General features: G+C 42.1%; 1 protein-coding gene across 1 annotated transcript in view; it reads left to right on the top strand.

The window, feature by feature from the left end:
* Positions 1 to 12528, top strand: part of LRP1 (LDL receptor related protein 1) — a 2772300-nt gene that overhangs the window by 1279645 nt on the left and 1480127 nt on the right. The window contains exon 21 of the mRNA XM_044083629.1: positions 8619 to 8801. Within this exon, the coding sequence (XP_043939564.1) occupies positions 8619 to 8801 (183 nt within the window). The remainder of the gene's footprint in view (positions 1 to 8618; positions 8802 to 12528) is intronic.

The following is a 12528-nucleotide window of genomic DNA, read 5'->3' as shown; positions in this document are numbered from 1 at the left end:
GAGCAAAATCATTGCATGTTGGACTACTTGCACTTAGTCTTTGCATGAGCCATGTCCAGACTATTGCTGAAGTGAGGAGAGATTGGTTCTCCTTCCTAGTTTTTCCCCCCCTGGGTCATTGTCTCAGTGGAGCTGAGGCTTGTGTCTGAAATGGATAAGGACAAGGAGACCTTTGTCATTTAAGGTTCTTCATTTGGATAATCCTACCACTGCCGCCACCTTTGGAAAAAGTCAAAGGCTTATAAAGACCATCCTGGACTAGCCTGTGGGTTTCTATTACTTGCCCACGTAAATATATGAATGAGTATGTGGGTTAAGGAGGAGGAAGTGATTTTTGTCACCTCCCCCCATGGAGCTTGTAATCAAAGAAGTTGCGTGTTTTAGTCTGTGAGCACCCAGATACTGCTCTGTCAAATCCAAAGGCATCAGATTCCTTCTTCTGGCCCCCAGATAATTTTGACGAGATATGATCAGACATCCTAGATTAAACACCTTTGTGTGTTCCACCATTATGTCCCAGATAATTTTGCCATCTTACCACATAACAGTGGGTCTAATGTTTTGGAAAAAGTAGGCAAGATGATGTTTTCTTCTGGCATATCAGGACTTCAGTTTTTTCTGTTCTCTCACTGTCTTGTCCAAGTTCAATTCCTGCCATGTTGACCAGATGCTGGAAGATCTGTCAGTCCACTGCGAATCTTGACTTGAGCCATAGCTGGTTAAGACCCTGCACTTGGCTTCATAGTAAATTGCTGCACACTTTACTGCAGCTTTGATTGCGCTGGTGTTGCAGTTAAGTACAGTATACTGAAGTATGTACATGTACAGGATGGAGTTGCTCGGGCTTTCCTCCCTCCTTCCCGCATAGGGTATTGTCTGATGTTCATCGTGCATACAGCTGCAGTCATAACAGATGGGTTTTCCTGCCGTCAGGCGGGTCCTCGGTCGGCCGAATTCCAAAGTCTAGGTCCGGCGTCGGTTGTCGTCGCTTCTTCCCTGACGTCAGTGCGACAGGGGTATAAAAGAACCAGCCGACACCATTTTCTTCAGTCTTTCTTGCCGCGCGGTGCCCGAAGCAGAAGCAGTTCGCAAGTGCCGGTCGGCCAGCTCCTGAGATTACGAATATTTTGCAACCGAAGTCTTCTTGAAAGCTAAGTACCCCGTTGGGGAAACTTTTCTTGCCTCAGACCGATGTCAGACAAAGTTAATAATTGTATTTCATGTGGGAAGCAAATACCGCATAAGGATTTTCATTCCCTCTGCATTCCTTGTTTAGGCCCAGACCACGACGTCTCAGCCTGTCATTTTTGTGCTACATTCAACAGATGCACCATTAAGTGTCGGGCGGAGTTCGCTCAACACTATTTTGGCAAAAAATTTAATTACATTATGTTGTCGGATACTCAGACTCCAGTTTTGAGTAAAAGACGCAAAGATAAGGACCGACATACAAGGTCCGCGGCTTCTACCGACACCACACCAAAGCCGACTACATGTGGTCCGGTTCTCAGTGAGGCGCCTACGCAGCCCCTGACTACCGACGACACTTCAGTGGCGGTGTCTACTGTACCCGAGGTCGCAGGCTCTTCGGCCCACACCCCGACTACCGATACCGAAGCCACTCTTGGCGGTGAAACTCAGAGTTTAGACAGGTCTGCCACCTCTCAAGGTGTCTTCAGGCCTTCCTCTTCTTTTTCCATCAAGATTTTCACTAAGTCTAAAGCAGCCATGCATACTAAGAGACAAGCTCCACAGGGCCCTTCTCAAGGCCCCATGCCTAAAAAGCAGATGCTCAAAATGGCTGAGGATTTGATTACTCTCTTCAGGGGTTCTCAACCCCCCCCCCCCCGGACAAAAGGCCCAGAGTGGAGGAAGAATCCCCCTCCTTGGACCAGGCTTCCATTATTTCAGAGCATTCTGATGACCAGGAACATTCATACTCCCCTTTTGAAGATTCTGATGCAGAGGAGTCCATTCCCTCTGTCTCCCCCCTGAGGATTACTCTTTTGGGGAAACCTTGCATACCTTGAGGGACCACTTCCACTGGGAAGGCCAAGAGTACTCAGACTCCAAGAAAAGGCTTAGGGATTTTCTCTTGCTCCCTCAGAACAGGCCTCTGGCTATACCTCCTGTCTTAGACATTCTAGATGATGTGTATTCGGAGGCCTGCCTTAACCCAGACTCTTTACCTCCAGCCCCAGTCAAGCCTGACAGGTATTACCGGGTTCCTGACTCGCACCAATTCCTATACAAAAGCCATGCGGCTGACCCCAAGGGAATTAAGGCCTCCACTGCTAAAAATCCATTACCTTCAGAGAGAGATTCCAGAGCTTTAGAAAGGTGGGGGAAAAAGGTATACACCTCGGCCACCTTAACCGTGAGGGCATTAAACTGCCAGTTCCATATGTTAAAGTACCAAGTTTCTGTTATCACAGTTGCGAAACAAAATGTCACAACCTGAACAACCAGACTTGGAGTTGCAGGATTTGATGCATAGTGCAGAACAAGTGGGTAAACATACCTTGCAATGTGGTTTTGATGCTTTAGAGGCCTCATGTAGAGCTGCTGTTACAGGATCAGTCATACGTAGACATGCCTGGCTCAAAGAGCAAACCTTACCAGATCATGTCAAAGCTAAATTACTAGATGCCCCTCTGCAAAAAGATGTATTATTTGGTGTTAAAGCTGAGGAGGTATTAAAGAAAATGGAGGAAAAGGCTAAATCAATGCAAACAGTGAAAGATTTCCTACAGGTAAAACCTCCACGTTTCAGTAGAAATTGGCCTTCCAAAAATTGGTCCTTTCCAGCCACGGACAGACCCCAAAGAGGTAGATACAGGCGCCCGAGGGGCAGAGGGCAATCTCAAGGATCGTTTAGAGGCAGACAATGGCAAGCTCCTACATAAAGAGGTGGTGAGGATAGTTCACAGCCATTCAGAAAGCAGACCCAATGACTTTCCCCTTTGCATGCCAAGCAAGGCTCAAATGGCAGCACCTTTAGGCGGAAAACTGGCATTATTTTCTAAAAATTGGCATATTGTCACAAAAGACAAATGGATCCTGGACATTATAAACAGAGGTTACAGATTCCATTTTCACACCCTTCCAAAAATGAGAGGCATGCCAAACCTGCCACACAATCAAAGGGCAGAGGCACAAAAACAAATTTCAGATCTCATGGACATGAAAGCTATTCAAGAGGTACCTGCACAAGAACAAGGTCAAGGTTTTTATTCCAGACTATTCCTGGTACCAAGGAAGGGAAAAGATTGGAGACCTATTTTGGACCTATCCATCCTAAACACATTTTTACTGCACCAAAATTCAAGATGCTCACATTACAGCAGCTTCTTCCCATGCTGGGCAAGGAGTCTTGGCTGGTAACATTGGACCTCAAGGAGGCATACCTGCATGTCCCAATCAGACAAGATTGCAGAAGATACCTCAGATTTCTTGCAGGTTCAACCCATTATCAATTCTCTGCATTGCCCTTTGGCTTATCTACTGCGCCCAGAGTATTCACGAAATGCCTGGCATCAGTAATTGCCTACTGCAGACTTCAAGGGATACAAATATACCCATATTTGGACTGCCTGATCCAAGCGGACAGCAAGCACATACTTCTGAAACATCTGGCTTTTGTAATAATGTTGTTGAATTCTCTGGGATACACAGTCAACAAAAAGAAATCAAGGCTAATAACCTCTCAAACAATAATTCCTGGGTGCCAACTTGGACACAAACACCCAGATGGCCTAGCTCACGCCAGAGAAACAGGGGCAACTAACTCAATACTTCAGAAAACTAGCAAATTTCACCAGGCTGACTGCAAGGAAAATCCTGCAGGCTCTGGGATTCATGGCATCTTGCATCCTACTAATCCCATGTGCAAAGCTGCATATGAGGAAACTTCAATGGTACCTGAAAAACCTATGGTCTCAACACAGCCACAGTTTGGAAACAATAATACCACTGATTCCATAACAAAGAAACAAAAGGCAGAGAAAGCACAGCAACAGTCACAAAATAGCGTATAGGTCAATTTAATCTCCGCTTTCGTAAATAACTTCATCAGAATACCTGATTCCATGTCTTCAAAAGGAATTTCTGTGGTGGGCTCAAGCATGCCAAAGAAACACAGGTCTCCCATTCTGCAAGCCTCAAGCAAATCAAGTCATCACAACAGATGCCTCGGACTACGCCTGGGGGGCGCACATGACAGATCGGTGCATTCAGGGCAAATGGTCCCAAAAAGAAAAGCACCTACACATCAATCAAAAGGAAATGCTAGCAGTAATAAATGATATTATAGCTTTCAAAGACCTTCTGCATCCAGGTCAACTATTGATAAGGACAGACAACACTACAGTAATGTGGTACATCAACAAGCAGGGAGGAACCCATTCATACCCCCTATGCAGGCCGGCCATATCTCTTTGGAACATGGCTCTGGAATTACAAATCGAACTTCAAGCACAGTACTTGCCAGGCAAGGAAAACACGCTGGCAGACAACCTAAGCAGAAATATGACAGATCCACACGAATGGAAGTTGCATCCTCAAGTTTTTACAGAGGTAATTCAAGCATGGGGAAGGCCAGACATAGATCTCTTTGCCTCCCACAAAAATGACCAATTGGCAAAATTCTGCTCAAGGACTTTTCATCCACAGGCCTGAAGAGTGGACGCACTCTCTTTCAGTTGGACAACAATGACAGTTTATGCCTTTCCACCTCTTCCTCTGCTGCCCAAAGTTCTATTAAAAACCAGAGCAGACAGACCAAAGATGATTCTCATTGCTCCGGACTGGCCAAGACAACACTGGTACCCACTCCTGAGGAGCCTGACGCATTCCCCACCATGGACCCTACCTCTAATGCCTCTTCTTCTGACTCAGCACAGCTTCAAAACTCTTCACAGTCAGCTGAAAACACTCAATCTGGCCGCATGGAAGATTCCTTAACAACAGACCCTACTCTCCAAGGAGGTGCAGGATGTCATTTTGGAGGCCAGAAGGCCTTCTACTAGAAAAGCTTACTCCGCAAAATGGAAACGGTTTTGTGCCTGGAATGAGAAAAAGGGCCAGAATCCTGGAATACTGAATTTACCTCAAATATTACAGTATCTAGCTGAGATGCTAAGCAGTGGACTTTCATTCTCCTCCATCAAAATTCATGCCTCAGCCATTTCTGCAGAATACAACACTGATCCACCTTTATTCTCTCACCCCCTCTTAAGACAGTTCCTCAGAGGGCGAAGAATATAAAACCCCCAAGGAAACAACCAGTACCTGCTTGGGACCTCAATTTCATTCTAGAAAAACTGACCTTGCCTCCTTTTGAGCCAGCTGCCTCAACAGAATTGCAATATTTGTCCTGGAAAACAGCCTTCCTTCTGGCTATCACCTCAGCTCGCAGGGTATCGGAACTGCAAGCCCTCATGGCTGTGCAGCCTTTCATCATTTTCCATCAGGACAGAGTTTCCTTATGAACCAATCCGTCCTTTATGCCAAAGGTGGTATCCAGGGTAGCTTTGAATCAGGCTATCCACTTTACCTACCTTTTACCCTAATCCTCAAAACAAAGGGGAGAGACTACTACATTCCTTGGACATCCATAGACAGCTGCGCTATTATTTGGACAGAACAAAGCCTTTCAGAAAATCAGAACAACTCTTTGTGTCCTATGCTACAGGAGCTCAAGGGAAGCCAATTTCCAAACAGACAATCTTGAAATGGATAGCCCACTGCATACGCTTTTGTTACTCTTTTCATGGTAAAACTGTACCTGCAGGCATCAGATCTCACTCCACAAGGGCCACAGCTACCTCTGCAGCTTTCCTCAGAGGGGTTCCTACCAAAGATATTTTGGAAGCAGCCACTTGGAGTTCTGTGCATACCTTCTCCAAGCACTATCACCTACCATTATACTCCAAAACTAGAGCAGGCTTTGCCACTGCAGTCTTGCAGGGCATCCTGGCTCCTCCTAGTTCCACCTAGTGCCTACCACCCCTTTTTTAGCTTTGGGATTCTACCCATCTGTTATGACTGCAGCTGTATGCACGATGAACATAGTACAGTTTTGTACCTACCATAAATGTAGATGTTCGAGTGCTAATACAGCTGCAGTCCAGGTTTCCCTACCTCCTTCCCCTCTTGGGACAGGCCTATTGGCTAACACCTACTCATACAACCTGATTGGGGTATTCATTTATGGTGTATTTGCTTGCAACTACTGTTTTTTGATCATATTGCATTGCATTATTACATAAATTTATGTATTGCCGTCCTTCTGGGGGCACCTGACATCTGGGGCAAGAAAAACTGAAGAAAATGGCGTCGGCTGGTTCTTTTATACCCCTGTCGCACTGACGTCAGGGAAGAAGCGACGACAACCGACGCCGGACCTAGACTTTGGAATTCGGCCGACCGAGGACCCGCCTGATGGCAGGAAAACCCATCTGTTATGACTGCAGCTGTATTAGCACTCTAACATCTACATTTATGGTTGGTACAAAACTGTACTTTTTACTAGCTCTATCAAAATCTGATCTTGGATGTGCAGAAGAGAAAATGGACCCTCATTGGTCGGGGACTTGTACATCTGTACTCTCAGGGGCTTCTATTCTTTTTTCAGGCCATTGTAATCTCCAGGCAGGGTCTTCAAGTGTCAAATTGTCTTGCACCCAAACTGTGTTGGCTAAGTTTGCAGGACAAAGCCTGTACCAGACCAACAATTGCAGTATTGGGTAGTATCTAGGGGTGTCCTTTGGTGAGCAGGAATGTTCTTTGATTTCCAGTTTGGAGAGTTGCCTTGAAGGGACTGTCCATGCTCTTAGCTTGGTAATGTATAATCCTATGTTATAGGTCTAAGTTTCTCTCCTAGATGGGATGCACTGTCTCTGCATCCTTTTTGAAACATTCCCAGACTGTGTACCTCAAATAGGCCATAGAAGCTTATCTTCAATTACAATGATACGTAAAATTGTAATTATGCATTTTCCAGATTTTTGAAGGACTTATAAGGCTTTCTTGACGTGTTGGACCTCAGCAGCTTTAGTAAGCACATCTGGTATTTTCTGGCTACCATCTCTGCACACAGAATCTCAGGATTTCTTACCCATACCTCTGGAACAAGGTTTGGTTTTCACGTGGCTTGGTTGACACTTAGGAATGCCCACATTACCCTCTTTAATTGATGCCAGGATTTGTCTTTAAACTTGCTCATTTACCACCTCATTTTTTACAGAACAAAAAGTAGTGGCAAAGGAGCACTTGTCACTTTGGGCCTTCTCATTGAACTTGGATTCTACCTGCAGTGAGTGCCTGAATTTAGAAGAAATGAGCAACTTTTTGTCTCGTGCGCCATCTCCAAGGGGATTCCAGCATAGTTGTTTTTTTCTTTTTTCCTTTTGAGTTAACTAAAAAAAAAGAAAACACATTTTGCTTTAACTTTAAAAGCTTTTAGAAAAACATTTTGCTACTGTCTTCATACAGTAGTTGGACATAAAATGCAAACCTCAAGACCACGTATGAAAACAGCAATAAGGCCATAATCTTAATGCAGTTTTAAATACATTACAACAATAGCATTAACATTAGCATCTTGAAACTCCACATTTATTAGCTAAGCACATTTTAACATTAAAACATCAACATTTTGTCTACTGTCTAGTGTCAAGAGTTATAATTGTTTGCAAACCATCTGTAATGCTCATATAATTGCAGTCAGTCTTACTAATGTGTTATTCAACACAGTAGCATAGGCACTTTTAACCTAAGGCACTGTACTAACATGATCTTACAATTTAATATGAAACCAAAAATGAAGCAATATGTACATTTCAAAACCTTGTGAATACTCTTCAGTCTTTTCTTCCAAAGCAAGTATTACCCAACTGAAGTATATTGAGTCACATTAAAAGGTGGGGGTTGCATTCCATATTAGATACTAAGTTCTCTCTTTTAGTTTGTTGTACCTCCATCAGTTCTTCCCTTCTTTTCTGCCCTCTACCCTTTGTAACACTGCCTCCATCTTGTTATGATCTGTTTGTGCCCGTTACATCCAACCAGCTACCCCATTCTTCTTATATTGTTACTGGCCCTTTTCTTGTAATAAAATGTACTCTGTCAGGCGATTTCTTTGTGCTACTTTCTGTATGTCTTTCTAGAGATGCAATTTTCTTCCATTTGCAAGTTATTACCTTACTTCTTGCCACCATGTTTGTATATAACAATGCCTTTTCATGCAATTCCCATACCCCTTTTGCGGGAATTCTCCTTATGAATGTCCGCTTGTTTAAAATTCCCATTCCTTGGCCCTTGCCAGATTTTTGCAATCAATTTCCCCATTTGAAGTTAATATATATTGATAACACAGGCAATCCAAAAATATATTTATATACATCCAGTTGTCATTGTTTTACTTGCATCTCCATCAACTATTGAATGCATTATGATACATCTTAGCTAGCTTATTTGGGGTGTAAACATTTTGTGGAGACAGTTCCATGGAAATATATTGTTTCTACAGTGGATTTAAGTAGTAAAAAGTCATACATTTGTTTTGGCTTAAAAAGAAGTGGTGTAACATGATTTTATTTTTTTTTTCTTTTCAATAGCAACCCGACCACCTGGTGGATGCCACACAGATGAGTTTCAGTGCCGTCTAGATGGCTTGTGTATTCCATCGCGATGGCGGTGTGATGGTGATACAGACTGCATGGACTCCAGTGATGAGAAAAGTTGTGAAGGAGTGACTCCTGCTTGTGATCCAAATGTAAAATTTGGATGTAAGGATTCAGGTATGTAATGCAGACTAAACATTTTCAAAGCACAAGTTCTGACCACACATGTCCATGTCTTTCTAGTCATTGTCTTGCTGTGTTTTGTTTCATTGTTCAGAGATCATTTACTCTTTAAGAAAGTCAGTCCATGATTCCTGTATTCTCTGTGTAAATCCCTTTCTCCTTTAATAAGCTCCTCATAGTTTTACATTCAGATCGCTCTTTCCACTTCTGACCTTCCTCCTAAATTCCAGTATGGTCCTCTTTGACCTTTTTATTCTTGTTTGTCCATATCTCAGTACATCCTTTCTTCCTTAGTGGAATTTTCTATAGCCCAAGCAGGTTTAAACATTCTTTGTATATACGTCAGATTTCCAAAGTTCTTCAATATTCCATATAAGGCCCTGATCAATGCTTTATGTAGTAGCAAAATAACATCTTTATTCTTAGAACTTAAACCCCAACCTGTACGCTTAACATCTTATTAGCCTGAAGGACTGCATTTTAAATGTTGAACATTGTGGTTAAATTTGATTATAGTACTAATGCCCAATAGATTTCTTCAAGTAAGCCTCCAGTAGTTGCCCATACAGTCAGTAAATCAATGCCCATGCTAATCAAATAGTCATTATAATTCCTTGTACTAAAATGCATAAAGCTTTGGTGTAACTAGGGTCCCATTTCTGTCTTTTACTGTACATTTCTAACTGCTTGAAATCTCTGACTGTTTACACTGCCAGTACTGCCGAGTCCCATTTCTGAATAATTTGTAGAAAAAGACACTTGTTGTTTAATTACAAATACTGTCCATACGCGGGCTGAATAATTCCACTTGTTGTTTTTCCCCTTATTGTTTAGGTCATCTGTCACTCTAATTGTTGACTTTTCCTTCCAACTGTCCTTTAATCCACCGTGGCATCACTTGCGTATTGTTTGCCCTTCACATGTTAACTTCTGCAATCTCTTGTGGAATACTTACCCTGAAGCTGTGCTGAACTTAAACGTACCACATATATACTCATTTACCCTTGTTTTCCAGGTTACTTAGTCATTAAATAGGTTAAGTTCGACCAGATGGTGCAGCAAGTAAGTATTGGTATTTAGGATCATAGGAGATTACTAGCATATTGACCCGGAGGTCATTTTAAGCCTAGCCGTTTCATTCAAATGAAATGCCACAGAAATGCTAGTCAGTACCCAAGAGTACATTTAGTTATGACTGACCATGTCCAGGAGGGTTGCAGGCTCTATCTCTGGTAAGAATTTACAGTGGCCTATCCACTCGCACAGGTTCATCTTGAACAATGTCATAGAGGTCCTCCCAATTAAGTTGTTAAGAATGGTACTGTCTTTGTGGAGTTGGCTTTTTCCTTTCCTGTGTTGCAGTCCCATGTTTCTTCCCAAATCCGAGGCACAAACTGTCAGGTGGATTGGCAAGGTTTTTGATTACCCCAGGTGTGTTTGTGAGTATATTGCAAAGAACTGCCAAAGAACTGCTGTCCTGTTCATGGCTGACTTTGTCTTCTGCATGCTGATTGCTGCGACAGGATCAAGCTCCACATGACCCTCCAGTGGAATGTGTCTACTTGATGAATGGATTCCCTTCAAAATTTCATGTTGATTCTGATCTTTCAAATCATTGCTTATTTAAAAAAAAGATCAATATTCATTACAAAACCATTTACATACCAATGAAGTCAAACTCTGGCAGGCTTGTAGTTTCCCCATATCTTTCTTATTACCCTAATTAAACATTAACACCTTTGCTGTCTACTTTCAGTGACTAGGTACTGTTCCAAGTTTTAACTCATTAGTAAGCCAAAGGTTTATTTAAAACAACATTTGTCCGTTGTTTTTCTGGCAAAGGAAGAGCTGTGCACCAGATAGTGGTGCTATATTCCCGGAGGATGGCGATTTTCTGTTTTGGTCCCTAACCGCATGGCACGTAGTCAGTCTGGCATGCAGTGAGAATCTGCACTGTCAGGAGGCTTGCTGCCACAAGTTACATAATCCCTCAAGACTGCCCTGCCCACCATGAAGCCATCTGTCTTTTGTGGTTTCATTTCTTCACTGAGAATTCCACTGCAGGACCAAGCATTTTTGACATGTGCCTCCCACATCCTTCCACCCTTGAAGAGGGATGCAGGCTGGCACAGCCATATCATTAGTTTCTCCTTCAAGCTTTGTCAGGGTCCCGAAGCATTTATTAAAGTCTGGGGATTAGGTTCTAGTCCGGGCTTTATCCCTGTAGACCAACAGAGCTACCTTTTTACTTGTATACTTAAACTGTTTCTTCCTACAATCACCTGTTAAGTTTTTCTTTTTTGTAAGAGGTAATCATTTCTATCACTTTCCCATCTCTTCCCTGTTAACAGATATTATTTTGCTTTATTTTATGTTTAATATTCATAAGTGCCGACAATATCTACCTCCTTATTTTCTTGGTTTAGATTTTATGCCATCATATAAATAAAGTCTTTCCAGCATATGCTGGTAAATCTAACACACATTCAGCTAAATTTTCCTCTGTCAGCCAAAATAAAGGTTAATGCTGAGTCCTGCAAGCAGGATTTTTTGTTTATACTGAAGGTTATAGAATCTTAAACCTCAAGACTGCCTGATCAGTCTTTCCTCTTGTCTTTCTGATTCCAGCCACTGATGTTGCTGTTATTAAATGCCAAATCAGTAATAGTTTTTTTGTTCCCCTTAGTTGGTGTCTTAACCATTCATATCTGGCTCCCGTATCTGTTTTTCCAATATCCCTCTAATTTCTGAATTGTCTTCTAATCCTGCATCTGTAATTCTCTTTTACAGTGCATATCTCCATTGAATGTTTTTGTTGCCTCAGATCTAATTTTCCATCATTTCCTTATTGTTTAGCATCTGTATTCCTGTGACCACCTCTTCAGACACGCCCCCTTTTTTCTCTTGTACAAGCACCTTGAAGTAAGCATCTCATTTCCTGACCTCAGATATTGTGGTTGCAGTATCCATGGCGTTATTCTTGTCCTAACTGCCTTGCTGACTCTAAATTGCTAACCTTCTTCACCATACTGTTAACACTGTAAGACAAGACTTTATTTTCATTCCTGCCACTAATCTTGCGGTATATCTGCCTGTCACTTTGCCTTTCTTTTGCGTTTTATGTTTTTCATTATCTTTTAGTCATTTGAAGAGACAGCACTTTAGAAAATGCTAATGCTTTTGTAACGTCCTGATAATTATCTTTATTTTTTATCTTTTGTTGACCGGGTTAATCTCTCTAGGCAAGTAGCCTCTTTTCAGAGGAAACCAAGATCAATTTTACACTACTGTTTGTTTTAAATCTATAATGATAGGGTTCAGTAAGGGTTTCTGCTTTCCCCTGTTGATTCATTTGTTGATTCAACCTATATCATTATTCACTTACTATCCTTCCCTTCCACTTTGAATATTTTTAATAAATGAATTCCAAACCGTTTGTAGTATGTTCCTCTTTTCCCCTTAACATCCACATCAGCCTTCAAAGTGGCCTTTCATAACATTTTATTTTTCCCAAGTCCGTGAGGATGCCAGTTTCCTCATTCTTCTTTGTAGTACGTACTTGACACCATCCACCTGCTTTACCTAATGTCTTTATGTACTTCCCATTCAGAAACTGTCATTAACCTTTTCCTAGTGCATGAAGAATTTTCTTCTTGCAAGCAGAGGGATATAGAGCAAAATGTGAAAAGATGATGGTGATGGAACAATGTGGAAGTACCAG

This window comes from Protopterus annectens, chromosome 9.part0 (genome assembly GCF_019279795.1).
Source record: "Protopterus annectens isolate FY-2018-M chromosome 9.part0, PAN1.0, whole genome shotgun sequence".
NCBI lineage: Eukaryota > Metazoa > Chordata > Ceratodontiformes > Protopteridae > Protopterus > Protopterus annectens.
This window is presented reverse-complemented; position numbering and strand designations above follow the sequence as displayed.